At 29.1% G+C, this 19471-nt stretch overlaps 3 protein-coding genes across 12 annotated transcripts in view; 2 read left to right on the forward strand and 1 right to left on the reverse strand.

The window, feature by feature from the left end:
• Nucleotides 1–1174: 1174 nt before the first annotated feature.
• On the reverse strand, nt 1175–2940 carry LOC122403879 (40S ribosomal protein S6). Its single transcript, XM_043407676.1, has 5 exons — nt 2821–2940; nt 2227–2431; nt 1969–2114; nt 1510–1710; nt 1175–1422 (listed from the first exon to the last, which is right to left on the reverse strand). Exons 1-5 carry the CDS (start codon nt 2824–2826, stop codon nt 1225–1227), a joined length of 756 nt encoding a protein of 251 aa, XP_043263611.1. The 5' UTR covers nt 2827–2940; the 3' UTR covers nt 1175–1224.
• A 2244-nt stretch (nt 2941–5184) lies between these two features.
• On the forward strand, nt 5185–11439 carry LOC122403876 (importin-11). 4 transcript variants are annotated; one of them, XM_043407661.1, is made up of 18 exons: nt 5185–5323; nt 5645–5776; nt 6039–6139; nt 6255–6368; nt 6444–6850; nt 6921–7187; nt 7263–7439; nt 7516–7556; nt 7641–7823; nt 8385–8496; nt 8614–8834; nt 8906–9070; nt 9156–9348; nt 9428–9665; nt 9733–9829; nt 9952–10229; nt 10929–11070; nt 11185–11439. In XM_043407661.1, exons 2-18 carry the CDS (start codon nt 5654–5656, stop codon nt 11287–11289), a joined length of 2964 nt encoding a protein of 987 aa, XP_043263596.1. In that variant the 5' UTR covers nt 5185–5323; nt 5645–5653; the 3' UTR covers nt 11290–11439. The 4 variants fall into 4 exon arrangements, with proteins under 4 accessions (XP_043263596.1, XP_043263600.1, XP_043263597.1 ...); XM_043407665.1 differs by having other exon boundaries at nt 7293–7439; XM_043407662.1 differs by having other exon boundaries at nt 5186–5323; nt 5648–5776.
• Nucleotides 11440–11708: 269 nt separating this feature from the next.
• LOC122403878 (endophilin-A) overlaps nt 11709–19471 on the forward strand; it is a 150007-nt gene continuing 142244 nt past the window's right edge. For all 7 annotated transcript variants that reach the window (XM_043407667.1, XM_043407674.1, XM_043407670.1 and 4 more), the window contains exon 1: nt 11709–11801. The gene's annotated coding sequence lies outside the window, so the exon portion shown is untranslated. The remainder of the gene's footprint in view (nt 11802–19471) is intronic.

Consider the following 19471-nt stretch of genomic DNA (forward strand, 5'->3'; position numbering starts at 1 on the left):
TAAAAACAAAAAAATATAGCGTTTTGTTTAAAAAAACATACTTGTCCTTGAAATCTGTCCCACTACTGCACACATAAAAAATAATTATACAACATTATATCCCCCTTCGTACCTAACAACTTTTGTTAAAATATTTTTTTGATATTTTCATTCCCAAATGAGATATTCCAAAAAGTCCAATTAAAAAAGACACCCTGTATATTATTTGAAAAATTTTTTAAAATATTTTATACAAATCTTGAAAAAGATTAAATTTTATATAAAAAGATCAAATAAACTTTATCTTCTCTAAAAAACAAAACCGAAATATTTTTTTGGACATTGTTAATATGTAGCTAGCCGTTCCATTTGTCTCGCCTGGTTTTCTTTTTTATGTATTTCGCTCGCCCTAAGTTCCAATTTCCCTGAATCTGTTGATTTCTGCTTAAAATTTTAATTTACTGGAAATTCGCACAATACTATCGAATGCATTGAATTCACAATATATACATATACATATAGTGAACATATCAAAAATATGAATTTAATCAAAATTACAAAATATATAAAATGTTGAAAATTATTTAAATAGCATGCGATTCTAATCTTCAATATTATATAAATAACATACAAAATGAATAATGTGAAAATTGTATTATGCAATAATAATGAAGAGTAAGTTTAAATTACATTCAATTTGAGTTAAATATGAATGTAGAATACTGTTATTTACTTATAATCATTCTTACCACTCTTCTTTACATTATAGAAAAGTTATGGTGTAATTTTTAAATAGTACAATCAATACATGTATACATATATATATTTTTATTTTGAAGTATAATTCTGTTAATGAAGTTGTAACACTTCGACTTAATATTATTAGCTCACAATAACAATATTTTCAATTTGTTTTGTTATCAATTTTATTACACTTTTATATTTGTGTTTTCACAATATTATAATTTATTATTTAATCACATAAAAATTTGTTTCGTTTTTTAATAATTATATATAAGGTGTTTTTATACATTTTTTCTAAAATGTATATTTTAATTGAGCTTGAAATAAAAATTGTTTTAAAAGTAAAACAAGGGATTACGAAACGCATAAAAACATTTTAAATGTGAAATGACAAGAATATTATTTGTCTACATGTATAACGTCGAATAAAAGGAGTACGAAAAATGATAAAGATAAATGAAAGTATTTTTATTAAATGATTAATACATCATTGTAAGCATTTTACTTTTGCACTGTGGGTGCTGACTGATTGGATGACTTAGAGTCTCGAATCGAAGCACTGCGTCTTCGTTTTAATTCTTCTTGACGTCTATTCTTTGCTTCTTTTTGTCTTTGTGCTAACAGTTTTGCATAGTCAGCTGCTTGTTGTTTACGAGCCAAGCAACGTCTTTTCTTCAGAGCCAATCTATGCCGTTTCCGCTGTAAAAATAATATGTTTACGTATTTCATTCTGCCTTCAGTAATTTTCCTGGGATTTAATGATAAATGAATATATAATATATTTACCTGTAGAGTAAGAGGAGTGATAAGTCGTTGAATTTTAGGAGCCTTAAACCGTTCTTTTTTGCCTTCCTTTTGAATTGGCCGTTTTACAACAAATTGACGCACATCATCTTGCTTTACTAAATTAAAGAGTTTTCGAATTTTGCTTGCTCTTTTAGGTCCCAAACGTCGTGGTACATTAGTATCTGTTAAGCCTGGAATTTCCTGTAACAAGAATTTAACAAATTTATGTAATATTCATTTCATAATAAATTGAGAAATTTATACAAATTAATAAATGTATCATTCGTACACTGGGAAAAAATACAAATTTCATAATATTATTTCCCAAATTAAAAAATGATATTTAATCTCCCATGTTTATGATAATACCATAAGACACAATCAGAAAGTTCTTGATATACCCTGAAACATGGTTGAAACAGTAGGTACATAATGAGCTAAACAATGTTACAATTATACCTTCTCGCCTTTTTTGACAATAAGAAGAGCAAGTACTGACAAGTTGGCATCAACAATGCATCCACGAACAGATTTTCGCTTGCGTTCACCATCTCGTCTAGGTCTGTAGCATGAATGTCCCTTTGAGAGCAGTAAACGTACACGACCTAATTATAATTATAATGTTTTATAGCCAAATTAATTTAAATGCTATATTATGAAGGAAAATATTATATAATAGTTACATAGAAAATTAAATAAGAATTGTAATAATTGTACCATTTGTCAAAACACCCTGTTTCATAGGAAAGCCTTGTTTGTCATTGCCACCAGAAATGCTAACAACATAGCCTTTCCATTCATCGCCTAAAGCATCAGCTTCTACTTCAGCGCCCATGCGTTTTTCAAAAAAAATTCTAAGCTTATGCTCATCTGAAATTTCGAATAGTTTCTGACATCCTGTTGCAGGATAGGACACGTTCAGCTAGAAAGAAAGAACATGAACATTATACTTCTTAATAAATGTTAAACATCAAAAATTATTTTTAAGGTTAATTGTTTTTGTATTATAATAAGAAATCATGTTACAAAATTTCTTAATATCTGATAATATAAAAGCACACAACTTCGACATTCCTAATTTTATTCATAGGTAGACTAAAGCATTGAAGTTGTTTAAAATGTGATGGTTTAGTAGCATTTATGTTGTAAATTAAAGTCTAGTGCCAGAAATATTTACAATAAAACCTTTGTAGACGAAGAAATATTTAACAAATTATGTATGTAAAAAACTATTAACTTTTCCGTTTATAAATGTAATTATCAATTATTTGTAATTCTCATAAGATTCTCAAAATATTGTTGGATTCGTACCTTCATCGCGTAAAACGTGAAACAGTGCCACGAGCCACAAACCGAAAGAAGGTGAAGTGCTTAAATGGTCGCTAGAGTGCGCGTATCGGATATCCGTTTTAAACCAAATGAAATTTTGAACTAAAAATAACGATAAATAAACATTAATAGTCTTATTAATAATGCTATTCAAATATTTATGTAAATAGTTTTAACGCAAACAAAAATATTGGGAACTAGATAGATATACTATATATATCAGATTGCATAAAAATGTAAAATTATTAAATTTTTTTGATTAATACTAGTTGTGAATTTGACATAGCTTATATAACACGATGAAAAAAAAATAATTCTTATATACTATAGCTTTGAACATTTTAAAACAAATTAAACTTTTCCAAAAACTACACACATAACTAATATGTATTTATTTGTTCAGTCACTGCTTCGGACCAACGAAAAAACATGTACCTACGAGGAGTGTATTTTTGAGTGGCCGTCTCTCATTCACTTTTTTCTTATCGAAAATGAGAACGAAAAAACAAACAACGGTTGAAACAGACAAAACATTGTCATTTCGTCTTTCTCCGTCTTTTAGATAACTGATTTTCTGTCCTTCGTATGCACGATAAATGTGCGCAACAAGTATGCGTAATGAGCACAAAGCATAAGAAAGTTTTGACTTAAAACTTTGGATCATAAATTGCTTGCACTGCCTATCAGTTGGAGATAGATCGAATTTGAATCTAAACAAAAATATCGAATAATGAATAAAAGATTAAAAAATTTTGATGTATTATTTATTCAGTAAAAATTACAATCAAATTATTGTTTAAATAATATTAATATTTACTTAAATAATAGTTTAATCTTCAGTTGGTATCGTTGGATCATAGATGATTCACAACTACTTTTATTGCTTCGTTTCTAGTTCTTAACCAGTACCGTTACTTTCACTTCGTTGCATTCCCACAACATAACCTATAATTTCTAAAATTGTTTAGAGAAATTAATTTCGTTTTGAATATTGAACAATAATTATCGAAGGATTTCACGCTTATTTTTGTTATTAATCACCAAATGTTAAATTGTTTTACTTTAATTGAAAATGGTTCATTTTATTGTTAAAAGTTTAATTTATATTCTTTTTTGTTGTTTTCATTTATTTTACTCGTTCGTTACATTTTTCTCTGTTATTAAGAAAAACATAATTTATTCTACTTTCTATTTCCTTTTTGTAACCTTCTTCATAATTAATATTAATGTTTTTTTTTTTAAATCCGTTGTTCATTTCTTTATATGTAACCTTCTTACTATTCCGGCTGAGGGTTAATCTAATAAATGTTGCGAATAAATCATTATAGTTTTTATTCATTTATCGTCATTCAATTAAAATTCTGTCTTCCTCTCTGCAGTCACTAGTCAGCGATCAGTAATAAATAAAATAAACTTTTAAATTAAATGTGTAAACTCTTTTTCATTGAAGAGTCATGGTACCTAGATACATCTAGCACGCGAAGGATAGAGTATTAAATGTTTGACAGACTAAGTGAGAAAAAATATCAATGCTTCATCTGTCTTGTACCATTTTACGGACCCTTTCAGTCTCTCTGAGTAGGACTCGTTCCATCTTGTTTTCGCTTTCGGCAAGAAGAAAGCGAGAAACACTGATCGTAAACGCGACTTCTGTATCTTGAGTGATTACGCCCATCGAGCAAGTTATTCGCTTACGTTTATCGCGCATGCTGGTCACATATACAAAGGACAGAGAATCTGGCATCTGAAAGACGAATGAAGACAAAGTGTCAATGTCTTGTCTATCTTGTACCGTTTCTCGCTCGCTTTCAGTTCCTTTGACTCACTCTTATTCCATCTTGCTTTTGTCTCCACAGAACTCACAGAGTAGGAGTGAATCAGAAATGGTTGGAAAAGCTGATCTTTTATTCTATAGGCCAAATTGATCTTTTGCCAAATAAATACTTACATATGTATTCCCTATGATCCCTACTGAGTCGCTAATAACCTGTCTGAGTGGTTGATATGACTGTAAACAGCTAATTGGTTTAAACAAAAGTATATGAACTTTATTTTTACATGGAATGCGAGTTAATACAAATATATTGTATTCGAATTATTTACATAGTTTTCCTTAAAATGAAACGTTCACTTTTTTCATAATTCTTTTCAAAACAAGGATAATTTTGAATAAATAACATCAATTAATATAATAAATTTAGTCTAGTAAATTATATTTGTAAAGTAATTGTGAAATTTAAGAATCAAATTGCCTTTTATGCATGTAAAATGGTTTACACTATAGCAATAACTGTCACCACTGTATTTTATAGAAAACGAAAAGAGCAGGAGGGGGGCAGTGTTCTGAAATGCCGACTTGCGGGCGTGTGTGACATTTTGATGTAGTGTGTCTTCGATGATTTTCGTTATGTATCGATTTAATACATAGATATTTGTGATAAATGGAGTATACCGAAAATAGTTCTACAAATCCTCTATAAGATAGGTAATATTTGGATGCGTATGATTTATTTCTTTATAGGTTAGGGACTGTTCACCCGGAACAAGTAAAATGATAATTTGTTTAATGGAAATAATCTAACTACAGACGAGATATTTGTTTTTGTATAATACTCATAATACATTAGTAAATGGTAAGAATGGTGTTCTGAAATTTTAGAATAAAGTTAAACATTGCAGGGAGAAAATGTCCTTAACACATGTTCATTGTTAACTTTTTAGATAACTTCTTAAAATAATACAATAATAATATAATTGATCAATATTCATTAACTAATATATGTGTTTTAACAAAAAATTCATTTAGTAGAAAGATATGGATGCTTCAGTGATAGAAGTTCTTCAACAAGCGGGTAGTCAAGATCCTAATATTTTAAAACCTGCTGAACAAACACTAAAACAGTGGGAAACTGAAAGAGGATTCTATACTGCATTATTCGTAAGTTAAATGCATGAGTTAAAATTCTTGTTCAATTATGAGTAAACGTAAATTATATATATGCATATATAATATTATATATATGTAATACAATCCATGATCGTATTATTACTAATGAATGTATCATGGAATATTTATGTTTTCATTTATTAGCATATAATTTTTGTTAGTTAAATACTGTTATAATAAGGTAAATTTGTAAAAGTGTTTGTTTGTGCAATTAACAAAGGTATAACAATTTAATGTGTAATAATTGTTTCAGAATGTATTTTCTAATCATTCCTTGAGTGTCAATATTAGGTGGATGGCTATTTTGTATTTCAAAAATGGTGTTGATAGATATTGGAGAAAGAATGCACCAAAGTGAGTATCTTTTGTGACAATAGCAATTTATTAATATAATAACCAATTTACAAATTACTTTAGACATAAGTTAAAAATGAATTAATATATTGTTAATAATATATTATTATTCCAGTGCAATTGCAGAGGATGAGAAGGAATTCCTTAGACAACGTTTAATAGCAAATTTTGAGGAACCTATAAATCAATTAGCTGTACAATTGGCAGCTTTGATTGCTAAAATTGCAAGGTAATTGGTATTTGTTAAGCAACTCATGTGATCAAGTATAATCAAGTAATATTAATATCAAGTAATATTGTACAGATACGATTGCCCTAGAGAATGGGATACATTAATTCCAACGTTATTGGATGTCATAAGAGGACAAAATCCTTTAGCCCAACATCGGGCGCTGTTAACATTACACCATGTTGTTAAGTCTTTAGCTTCTAAATGTTTAGCTGCAGACAGACGACTTTTTCAAGAATTAACCAGTAATGTGTTCAATTTTATTCTGAATTTATGGAACACTTACACGGAATCATTTCTAATAATGGCATCAAACGGAGCAGACTCGAATCAGATACAAGAAGTTTTAGAAAAAGCATTACTCTTATTGAGAATACTTAGGAAACTTATTGTACATGGATTTCTTTCACTTTCAAAATCTCAAGATGCTATATTATTCTTAGAAGTTATTTTTGAACGTGCAAGAACCTGCCTTGAGTGTCGTTAGTATTTATAATTCGAACCATAAAATGGTTTAAATTTGATCTTATCTGATAATATGTATAATTTTAGGAAAAACGTTAATCTCAAGAGGTTTACAATTGGAAGTATGTGACAAATTTATAATCCACTTGACCAAAGTATTAATGGGAGTGTTAGAAATGCATTCGTGTTACTACATTGAATTGATACCAACGTCCTTAGAATTTTGTGTTTTTTACTGCTTTACCGAGGCTGGTCAAAGTTTAGCTTTTGAGAGATTTACTATTCAGTGTTTAAATTTGATAAAAGCTATGCTAACTCATTTTCTTCGAAGTGGTAGACGTAGCAATCCGTCAGGTATAAATAATTATTTATTCATTGTACGTAAGTATTTGAATATATTTAATTAAATCTGTGAATTTATTAATATAGATCCAATACAACGACGTGATCGTCTAGTAGAAGACCCAATGGATAGAGCACATCAGTTAAAACAAAAATTTTTTACACCTGAAATGTTAACAGAAATTTGTTCAAGACTTGTAACACATTATTTTCTTTTAACACCTTCTGATTTGGAATTATGGGATACAGACCCAGAAAATTTTTGTAAGTATTCGTTCGTATATTCGTATAAATATATCTTTAAAATTACCAATGATGTTACATGCAAAATTAATTTTAGTTGTTGATGATGGTGGTGAATCATGGAAATACAGTTTGAGGGTAAATGTTTTAGATACTACTTATGATAGTATGTAATTATAGCATTTGGTATTCATTTATTTTATAATGTTATTTTATTTTTAGCCGTGTACAGTGTCTGTATTTTTAGCATTTTTCCACCAGTTTAAAGAGGTTTGTGCATCGGTTTTGGTTGAGTTGATGCAAAGACATCATCAACCTGTTGATCCAAATAATTTGCATGCTATTCTATTAAAAGATGCAGTATATAATGCTGTTGGTTTGGCTGCTTTCGATTTATATGACGAGGTAGGTATGAAATATTACAAAACAGACTTATCCATAGGCATAAGTGAGCGATGCTTTCGTATTGGTATCTGGGCCTCAGAAATACATGCGCAAATTATTAAAGAGCGTTGCGGATTTATTCATTAGCACGGTATTCCACTCAAATAATTAAAAAAAGAAAATTGAAATTAAGTGTAAACATATAAGTCTCCTTTTTCGAAAAAAGCGAAAAATGTTAAAAAAAGAGAGGCGATAGAAATGAATAAGGCACTATACTGGATAAATCAGTAATCAAAACGTTCAATTACAATAAATTCTATCTAGAATAAAATATTTATTATTAATTACTTATTCCTATAATTAAAGAAAGGAAATTAAAAATGAAAACCGACAGTAAATTTATATTTACTGTAATGTTGTAAGCTGAAAAATGTTCGGTAACATATTATCTAGTGTCTTTTAATATTACTTGATAGTTCGTTTAATTTCCTATTCACTATTAGATAATATAAATTCTTCAACTATGCATAGAAGGTCTTGCATTTGATAAAGTATTTATTACAAAAAAATTATATGTATTAGGTAAACTTTGATCAGTGGTTTTCAACTACTTTGAAAGAAGAATTGAAAATTCGAAGTAACAATTACAGAATTATTAGAAGACGCGTATGTTGGCTTATTGGTCGATGGACAAGTAAGTGAATTTTCTAACTTTTTTGTGTGAAAATTATTATAGCAGTAATATAAGTTTATTATAACACTATGTTTATTTTTACTATAGTTTTATTTAAGCATTGTATTAAAATTATAGGTGTTAAATTAAGTGCAGAATTGAGACCAGAATTATATGAACTTATGGTTGAAGTTTTAAGTCCAGATGAAGACTTAGGTGTTCGTTTAGCAGCAAGTGATGCCTTAAAACTCGCGATAGACGATTTTCAATTTAATCCAGAAGAATTCTCTCCATATTTAGAGTCAGCATTTTCATTATTGTTTTCTCTATTGAAAGAAGTAAAAGAATGCGATACTAAGGTAAGGTGCAGTTGCATTATTAATAAAATTACGTTTTGTTCTAGAAAAAAAATTTTGTCAATTTTTTTTAGGTGCATGTTTTATACGTGCTATCATTTATGATTGAACGTACTGGTAGCGAGATAAACCCATATGTTGGAGTTCTCAGTTCATATTTACCAACTCTTTGGCAGCAATCTGAAGAATATAATTTGTTGAGATGTGCTATAATTACTACACTCATACATTTAGAGAAGGTTGGCACTTTACTTATGTTGTTTAATTAAGTCATTAAATGTACATAATGTTTTGACAATTGTTTAATATTTTGACTAAAAATAGGCATTAGGTCCTGGAAGTGTCATCTTAGAACCATTGATAGTAGGTGTCGTCGCATTTAGTTGTGACGTTAATCAAGATGATCATGTTTATTTGTTAGAAGATGGATTATGGTTATGGTTAGCTTTGTTGCAAAATGCACCTGTGGCAACACCAGCTATAATGGATTTGGCTAGAAATATGCCTGCATTACTGGGTTAGCTAATAGTTTTACATATTTTTAGTAAATGGTTGTATTAATTTTCAGAATAATAAATAAATTTAATATTTTTCAGAACAATCTACAGAACATTTAACATTATGTTTATATGTAGTTCAAGCATATATAATATTAAATCCGCAAGAATTTTTAAGTCAAAGGGGAGCAGTTATAGTTGAGACGCTTAGGTCAATCATGGGAGATTTAAGAGTAGATGGATTATTATTGACTTTAGTAGTATTTGAAACGTGTATGCGTGCTTCTCCTCGGCAAGGTGCACAGCTTATTAAACCTGTGTTAATAAATATATTTGAGTGAGTATAAATATGTACATCAAAGTAAATATATTATGCACAATAATATTTATTTTAATTTTGGTAGACGCGTATATAAGTCAGATGATGATGAAATAGTGAAAACTATGTATTTGTCTATCGTGGCAAGAGTTTTATGGCTCCATAAAGATATTTTTATACAGGTATTAAAATTCCCATACATTATTATTTTTAATCTTCCAGTTCTTGTTTTCATACGTTTTAATCTCAAAGATTAATTTCAATTCGAAACATGTCTACTGTAAATATATAAATTATGATACAGATAATAAGTGAATTAACCAGAAAAATGGGTGGAAACGAAGAAAAAGAAGAAGCTGTACTCGGACAAATAATAAGTGCATGGGTTAATCAAAGACAAATGACGAGTCGTCTGGATAGATGTAAATTATTTGCTCTTGCACTCTGCTCGCTCCTCGAAGCTAATTGTCCTCCTAGTGTTCTTGAACATTTTCCACAAATAATATCTAAGATTGTCGAAACTCTTAATGATATAACCACACATGATAATATAGAATATGAATGTATAGGATTTGCCATTAAGTGAGTATGAGTTACATATGAAAATTATGAATAATGATATAATACAATAATGCTTCAATTTTTCCTTCGTATAATGTTCTATATTTACTATGACTACTTAAATGTATTTTACTGATTTGATTCTTATTATTAATATACAGGGTGTTCGGCCACCCCTGGGAAAAATTTTAATGGGAGATTCTAGGGACCAAAATAAGACGAAAATCAAGGATACTAATTTGTTGATTGAGGCTACGTTAAAAAGTTATAGAAACATTTCCGGCCACACAGTATATTTTCGGTAAAGAATTTTTTTCTCGAAAGTACGTAGGATTTCGGGGATATCTATATTCACTAAAAATGATTGTAATTGACCCTCGTAAACAAAAATAATTTTTCCAAAACGATTTGAAATTTTTTAATTTCGCCGAAAAATTTAGGCACCTACCCCCTACCCCCTTGTCGATTTTAGCCCCTCAATCAACAAATTGATATTCTTGATTTTCGTCTTATTTTGGCCTCTAGAATTTCCCATTAAAATTTTTCCCAAGGGTGGCCAAGCACTCTGTATACAAAGGTGAGTGAACTTGATGTAGATAATGATGGTCGGTTTCTGGGATATTTTCTCTCGCGGAATGTTCCTGTTTGACATCAATATGGATATTATGTGGTGCATTACTATAATGTAATAATAAAATTCATTATTTGTATGTATTTTAGCTCTTTGTCGATTACTGAACAATCTAGTCTACAACAATACGAGGATGAAGATTATGGAAGTGAACATGAACGTCGAAAAAGAAGATTTGATATCAGTGATCCTGTGCTCTGTACCTCTTTAAAAAATACATTACAAAATCAGGTAAAGTACAAGATATTTGTAAGTAATAATTTATAGTCATAGCACTAATATTTTCCCCAGAATACGTTTTAACGTCTACATTAAGAATTATTTTAATAATATTTGTTGTTTTAGTTACTTACGTTACGAAGATTAGTTGGCGATAATCAGTTTAATCAATTGATGTCAACTCTTAACCCTGAAATTGACGAGCAACTTAAGTGTTATGTATCTCTATGAAAAAGAAGCAAGTCAAATTAAGAAAACAGATGATTCAGTCAAATGCTGTATTACGTGTAAAAATGCTTTACGGCGCGCTATTGTAAAACGGCACTATCTTATTGTATAATACTAGCTGTTTCACTGTACTAATAATGTTGATAATAAAAATACCTGTCATTTCAAATGTAGTCTTTGTTTACCTTTAGTTAATTACAAGTTCACGTACTAAGTTTTTTATCTTACAAACAAGATCAAAATTTATTGTGCTCGAAAAAATTCTACTAATTTTATGAATAATTTTGTTATCATATAAATTACGCTTATAAATATTAAAGTATAGATATGAATATCAACGTATTATTACGAAACGGTTTCATTGTATAATTCTTCCCGCTATATACGTTGTCGGAAGAGCAATCTAGTGACACTACTGGAAACTCCAAACAGCTGTCGTCTGTATCAAACCATAGCGGGGGGTTAGTTCAATTCCCGTTTCAAACAGTGTACTATTCTCACTAAATTGAAGTACGGTGAGTGTATTAATTTAAATTGTACTTATTTATTTATCTAAAACTGTTACTTCTAATGATCTGAGCAAGGAAATGTTTATATCGATTCAATGCATGGATCGACGTAAATCTGTTTGATTAGTTGGCACATTTTATTGGCATATTCGTCGATCTATTTCATTGTCGCGTTTAAATAATGAATGAATATATTTATTCTAATATTATGTACTTTCAAAATATACAGCAGAACTAAAGTGGAAATAAATGTCGAAAAGACGCCATGTTCTTTACTGGTTACTAACAGCACATCTGTGATTGGTTTATGTGATATCATTGTTATTTAAAATTTCGGCGAAATATCTTGTATTGTAAATAGTAATAATCGTAATACATAATTAAAATACAAATTAAATTATAGTAAAATTGCTGGTCTTATTGAAATTTTTGTAAAGCCTGATTTCTAGAATGTATTATTTCGCTGATTTGAAACATCTAATAATGACTTTTACCTAAGTGTACACAATTGTTCATACATATATCATCAATAATTTAATAAAATGTTTACTGACGATAGTTACGAATTTGTAATATATACGAAAATTGCGCTTGCTTTCAGAATCTTGATCTGACAAGAAAAGAAGGTTATTAACTCTACTTTTCATTTGTATTCTGTATCTGCTTTAGCATTAGCATCGTGTGACTAAATATACGTATAAAAATTGCGATTAATGTGGAATAATGTTTCTCTTAGCAAAGTATAAACGTTATATTAAAATATTATCACCTTATTTATTTCTTTACAATTGTAGACGTTCGTATAGAAATAGTTCTAAAAGATGTAGACACTTTTATCGATGCGAGGATAGATTTACGATAAATGATTGATATTGATAATCTTATATGATTGAAACACAATATTTATTTTCACCTTACGTGTAAATATAATTCTGTTTGACATGTGTTTAGTTTTTATAATGTAGAAGATGCATACGTATATATAGTTTCATATATGAATATGTAGTATCACGAAGTATAAGAGTTATGCAGGTTAGTTTCTTCATGGTTTTTTATGCACCCAAATTGACATTTTCTAATATTAAGGAGAAATAGATTCTTAGGAAAATAATAAACTTATTAAATTTTTCAGTTGATATGATTATAAGATTATTAATTAGCTGCTTTAATCTCTGGATACAAGATATTAATTTTTTGTGTATTTTCCATATAAATTTACAATCTGACTACGAGCAATAAGTAAATTGATTAACTAGAGTTTAATAATATCATGTTGATGTACGTTCTGTGATCCGCACCAATTATAATAATTGTACTATCTGAAGTTTGTATAATGATTTAAGTCTATTTAAGTAAATCTGTTAAAGTTCAATGGCTTGTTGTATTTTAGTTTTCTCATAATGGTTCTTTCATCTATCAAGTTTGCTGCTAGTTGATTTAGGTGGTTGCTAAGTTTCTTTGTATATTTATTGCCAAAATTAACTATTTTAGATTTCACTGTTAGAATTCTCAAGTCATCTCTTATAATTTTGTTTGTAATAAACCATAGAGCATTTACTTATTGTTCTCAAAACTTTAAGTAACAGTTTGTTTTCTGTCGACAGCTTAGATTTTCAACACAAAAGTCAGTATATTTTCTGTAGTCTGTATTCTCAATATTTATACTTATTTCATATTTGTGTCTTCTAAGTTATGAATATAAATAATTTCTAGAGAGTTTTAGGTTATTACTATTGATTTATGTTTAAATCTAACAGTTTCTGTAGATTAACAGTAATGTTTATTAAATGTTTTCTTTATTTCAACACATTAAGTAGTAACGAATAGAAAGAATCTACATACATAGATGCCCATGCATATGCATAATAAACAGAACATTTTATAAAGAAAATAAATATGAAGTACTAAAGTAAGTTTAATCATAACATTAATATTATCAGTAACATTAGACAGAAGGTCTATAAATCAGATCAACTGTTCTAATTATAATTTGGGTTTCTTGTTTTGTAGTATTTTTTTAACACATGAATTTTTAAATAATTTTTATACATCAGGAATTTATACAGAGTGCAGCAGAAAAATTTTCCAGATTTTAAATGTTGATAAAAAAGTCAGTAAATGTTATTATACAGAGTGTTCGGCCAAACCTGGGAAAAATTTTAATGGGAGATTCTAGAGGTCAAAATAAGACGAAAATCAAGAATATCAATTTCTTGACTGAGGCTTCATTAAAAAGTTATTTAAAAAATAAATTAAAAAATTTCAAATCATTCTGAAAAAATTATTTTTGGTTGCAGGGCTCAATTACAATCATTTTTGGTGAATTCACATATCTCTGAAATTCTACCCACTTTCGAGAAAAAAATTCGAGTAGGTATTGAAATTTTTAGACGAAATTAAAAACTTTCAAATCATACTAAAAAAATTTTATTTAGTTACAGGGGTCAATTACAAGCATTTTTGGTGAATAGACATACCCCGAAATTCTATGCACTTTCGAGAAAAAAATTCTTTACCGAAAATCTAATGTGAGGTCAGAAATGCTTCCCTGCATGCGAATCTTTAAAATGTCATAACTCTTGAACGGATTGAAGGATTTTAAATTTTCAAAATGCAAACAACACGTATTTTAGTGGAGAATATGTAGGAATTCCATAAATATTCGAAAAGTTGATCCTTGACACTGTAATGTGAGAAAAACCCCCTAAAACTGGTCCAATTTTCAAACGGCCATAACTCTACAATAGTAAAGGTATCTAATTGAAATTTTTTCTGAAGCAGAGCCCATGAGGACCTACAAAACAGTATTAGACAATTTTTCTGTAGAGTGTCAAACAAAATGACTAAACATCAAAAACGAATTTTTAAGAAAAACCGACAAGAGGGTAGGGGGTAGGTGCCTAAATTTTTCGGTGAAAATAAAAGATTTCAAATCGTTCTGGAAAAATTATCTTCGATTGCGGGGGTCAAGTACAATAATATTTGGTGATTAGACCTACCACCGAAATCCTAACCACTTTCTAGAAAAAAATTCAGTACTGGCGGAACTTTAAACGTTAATAACTTTTTAACGAAGCTTCCATCAACAAATTAGTATTCTTGATTTTCGTCTTATTTTGGCCTCTAGAATTTTCCATTAAAATTTTTCCCAGGTGTGGCTGAACACCCTGTATGTATACCTATCAATATAACAAAATATAGTATTTTTTGTAATAAGAGAAAACCCGATAAAAAAAATTTAATGGACATTAACATTTTAAGATATAAAGTAGTATTTACATTATCACGTGTTTATGTGAAAAAATTATTTTTATCTTTTAAAATTTGAAACAATAGCTTTATACGTTTAGTAATGCATGTCGTTTACGAATAAAATTTTCTAAATAATATAATAGTTTGTAATTAATTCGAAGTTGCAAGATTCATGAAAAGATTGACGAAAGAAAAACAGTGCTTAATGCTTAATTCAAATGGTTTCTTTTCTGTTCACTGGGTCGGCAGTTATTCGGTGAACGTGTATTTAATTTAAAAAACTAAGCCTTCTCGACTGTAACAGGCTAATCTACTGCTGGAGTAATATATATTTTTAGAAATATTTTTTCAAAGCGTGGAAGTGGTTTGTACAACGGATGTACACTCAGACACATGGGGGCGTACAAAGAATGATATCGAATGATAATAGCCCCATGACTAGAACTGCTCGATTATTATGGCAAAACAAATCGTGTTACTCGGTTGACGAACGATCGAAAACTTCAGGTCGACAAACTTACAAACTTAATTATTAATTCTTTCTTCTCGATTTGAATTCAGAGCTTTTTTAGTGATTAGCCGAGGGATTAAATGCCTGGTTTCGTATGATAGATCGAATTTTTTCGTTTATTTTATTTCCTTAGTCGGTATAATTCGTTTGTTATGTATAAAAGGAAACTATTTTCACACGGTGCTTAATCTCAAATAATACACGCAGCTACTGTGAATTTAAAATCAATTTTTAAATCAACATTTTATTGGCAGATTTTTCTGGTAATCGATTTTTTTCATTGAAAATCGAAAACCATTTTTCTTACATTCCAATTTTTTTTTTTTTTTTTTGAGATTTCACATTTCAGTTATTTATAAATTGTAGAAATGAAGTTCTTTTATTGGTGTTTGTATTAGAAAATTTGTTTTTTGTGAAATTGTATTGCTTATTTATACAATTACACAATATAATTTATTACTAATTACTAGACTGCGGATGTATATACAAATGTTTTTATAAAAAACGAATAGAAAAGTAGGACTTTAAATGAAATTTGTTTCGTCTTTAGGAGAATTTAAAAATGTATTTTTTCTTTTGTATATTTTACATGCTGCATATGTTTTGTATATTTAAGTTAAATGACATATGCAAGAACATATTAGATATATTGCTAGTATGTGGTATATTTATTTTCAGTAGGTGTCAGTAATCGCATGCAATTTAAACGATGAATATTTGGAATGATAGAGTAGTACATCATAATATAATTTTGAGTTTATGTTACGTAGTTAAATTACAGTAAAATGTATTAAATATTTTGTACAGTTTAATAGAATGTGAAAATATTTTATTCGTTACTAAGAATTACCTTGTTGTTCTTTTTAGAAAGAAGGAATGGCCTAGTTTTTGACATATTTGAATATTTTTAAAAATAATTAACATCGTTTTACCACAATTTAGTTTTTATACATTATTCGTATTATTTGCGTATTTAACATATTTTTCGTGCATATATGCATGCCTTACGTGCATAAATTTTGTGTTCTTCGCATATTTTATGTGCATAAACATTCGCAGTCTACTAATTACTATTATTTTAATTACGAATTTGTTATTAAAGCTGTAAAGTTGTAAAGTTTCTAATGTGTAAGTTAAACAAAATTTTACATTGATTTTTGTAAAATCAATTCTTTGATTTTGATTGTTTCAGAGAATTGATTGAATTAATTTTAATCTATGGTTGTATCTGTGCATAGTATAGCAATTCCTCGCTTAATAATAGAAAACTGGGACCGTCAGTTTTTTCAATAGTGACGGTAGCAGGATCGAATGAAAGTTTTTGAGGCCCAGGCTGAAGAGCGATGGGACGCCCTCTTGGTAAGAAACACGAGGGATGGCGAAAACTGTAGATATTTTAAAAAGGGAAAATATTTTATTTACAAATGTCCACGACAAAACTTTCAATGAACTTCTAAAACGATTTGAGTTCCATTAAGAAACGTATTTCATTTTTTAACGACTATTTAAAGTTGAACCATTTTAGAAAAAAAGTGAAACAAGAAATATTTATTTATGTATGCTTTTTTTGAAAGTCAATAAAATTATAGAATATTTAAAGAAACTCAGTTCTTGTTTTACATTTTTTGATAATTGTAATATGCTCAAAGTAAATTCAATTTTGTAAAAAGTATATTCACATTGAAATGTGACTTTTGAAAAAATAGCTTTGTAGAAAATCGAAAAGTAATTTTAAAAATTACAATTTGAAGATAAATATGTTCAGTTTGATGTTAATGCCATTACGTATCAGTTTTATTTGATGTGACAAAATTTTCACAATACATTTTTTTAAATGGTATTTGTTTAATCTTTTCCACCAACACTTTTATAGATTATTAATGATTATAAGTTATAACGGGAATTTTTATATTTTACCCTGATATCCATTATTGAACGGCCTTGTATAGGGGGTCGTTGAAATCGTCAACAACCGTAATTTGACTATGAATAAAATATATCGTCCTATTTAAAAAAATGAAGATGACGGCTAATGAAACCCCTCCACTTACAAATAATTATTACTTGCATATTACGAGTCCCTTCATACCATACAACTTTGATATCAAATATTACTCCATATCCTTAAAAATAACGGAGATATTCAAGGTGGTAAAAGTTATTGGTCCATCCTTTATAGTGGATCGTATGTGTTTGCAGAATACAAACGAGAGTGTTGCTAAGGTTGTTGAGACTATGGTATTTGATTAGCAAGAGTTTCGAATCCACCCTTTTGTTCCGCTTCCATAAGGATGAAAAAAATATAATTTTTTCCTTTTCTATAAGTGGCTGGATGCTAACCAATGGGGAGGACTTAGTTGACCTCCCCAAAAGGTCAACGCTCACAAACCACTGATAGCCCTCAGGACTGTTGGAGCGGTGAACATGTCACCCAAGTTAGGAGAAATCCAGGTAACGGTGTATCATCGCTCGCGATGTTGCAGGATTATGACGCGTCGTTTAGAGTATCCGAGGTTAGGTAACTATAGGCGCATCATAAGAAACGTTACACCTACGTGTACTATATCGCAAAATTGTTCGTTATAGGAAAAAGAAATTTCTGTTATGCCATTTAATTGTTTTTGACGTAACGATGAGTCATTATAAGAGAGCTATCGGCATTTATCGAAAAATTAGTTGAATAAGGAAATATTTTTCCTTGAATACATAGATTCATACATAGCACACAATGCAAAGATGAAACTTCTTTTTTTTTTGTAATGAAATTTTTACCATTGTATTTTTGAGAGCTTCCCGATTAAAATAAGACCAAACACAACATACTTCTAATAGAGTATATGATCGTGTTCGCAAGTGCCAAAAAAATGAGTTATTGTATATATGACTTATTAAATACGTAAGTATGATCCAAGTTATATCGTGTTTGGTTTTATTTAAATCAGAAAAACCTCACAAATATATTAGTACCTAAAGGTTTCATTAATAACAAATAAAAAATAAATAAGTTTCACATTGTGTTATTCTTATGCTGGGTCCACACTGCTGTTCGCGAACAGCTCAAGTGCTGTGCTGGCCAGCAGTATACAGGGTGGTCCACGCAATTGTTACAAGTCATAACTCCGTTATTATTGCATTTTCGAAAAAATACCAAAGGAAAAAGATAAATGGTTCGAAGAGCACTACATCTGTAGGCCTTTCAATTTTTTTTAGATGCAGCAGTGCATGTGCAATTAACAATTGCATCATTTCTTTAAATAGAAATGCATACTTTTTTTTACACAGATCGATTCTTCTGTTCATTCTACGTAAAAAATGATTAGGGTACCATGGCAAAAAAATTATTAGATCTCGAGATATTTAAAAAAATGTCTTTATTGAAGAAGATACTCAAACACTTTTTCACTGTTGTAAAGGTAAACACCCTTTCGACATTGTTATCATAACAGAAACTGATTTGTACGAGTAAGCATTTCATCATTCAGTAGCAATGCACATATCGTAACTCGAGTACGAAAACTAAGAATTTGAAAAAGTGCGGTTTCTAAAAAATAAGTTTTGCAATAACGTTATCGCAACAAATACACTAATACGTTGGCCAGCCCGTTCACCTGATTCAAGTCCCCTTGACTTTTTTTCTGTGGGGTTATTTGAAAGATAGAATTTATTCAAATCCCATAGATTCTGTAGAGAATCTGAGAGAAAGAATCATACTGTAATGTGCAGCAATAATTGCAGATAATTTAAACGCAGTTACGCAAACAATAAAAAAACGTTATTAGAAATGTTTAGAATGTAATGGAGAAGCGTTTGAGCATCTTCTTCAATAAAGACATTTTTTTTAAATATCTCGAGATCTAATAATTTTTTTGCCATGGTATCCTAATCATTTTTTACGTAGAATGAACAGAAGAAT

Source organism: Colletes gigas, unplaced genomic scaffold, assembly GCF_013123115.1.
Source record: "Colletes gigas isolate AHSC1104 unplaced genomic scaffold, ASM1312311v1 Colletes_gigas_Sc00082, whole genome shotgun sequence".
In the NCBI taxonomy this organism is placed as follows: Eukaryota; Metazoa; Arthropoda; class Insecta; order Hymenoptera; family Colletidae; genus Colletes; species Colletes gigas.

What these genes read in the sequence shown, in the direction of transcription:
- LOC122403876 (XM_043407661.1), top strand. Translation starts at nt 5,654, where the DNA reads ATGGATGCTTCAGTGATAGAAGTTCTTCAACAAGCGGGTAGTCAAGAT. An exon ending in TACAGACCCAGAAAATTTTT is followed by an intron (nt 7,440 to 7,515) that starts GTAAGTATTCGT and finishes AATTAATTTTAG; the next exon opens with TTGTTGATGATGGTGGTGAA. An exon ending in TAAAAGAATGCGATACTAAG is followed by an intron (nt 8,835 to 8,905) that starts GTAAGGTGCAGT and finishes AATTTTTTTTAG; the next exon opens with GTGCATGTTTTATACGTGCT.
- LOC122403879 (XM_043407676.1), bottom strand. An exon ending in ACAGGGTGTTTTGACAAATG is followed by an intron (nt 2,115 to 2,226) that starts GTACAATTATTA and finishes AATTATAATTAG; the next exon opens with GTCGTGTACGTTTACTGCTC. An exon ending in TCACTCCTCTTACTCTACAG is followed by an intron (nt 1,423 to 1,509) that starts GTAAATATATTA and finishes TTATTTTTACAG; the next exon opens with CGGAAACGGCATAGATTGGC.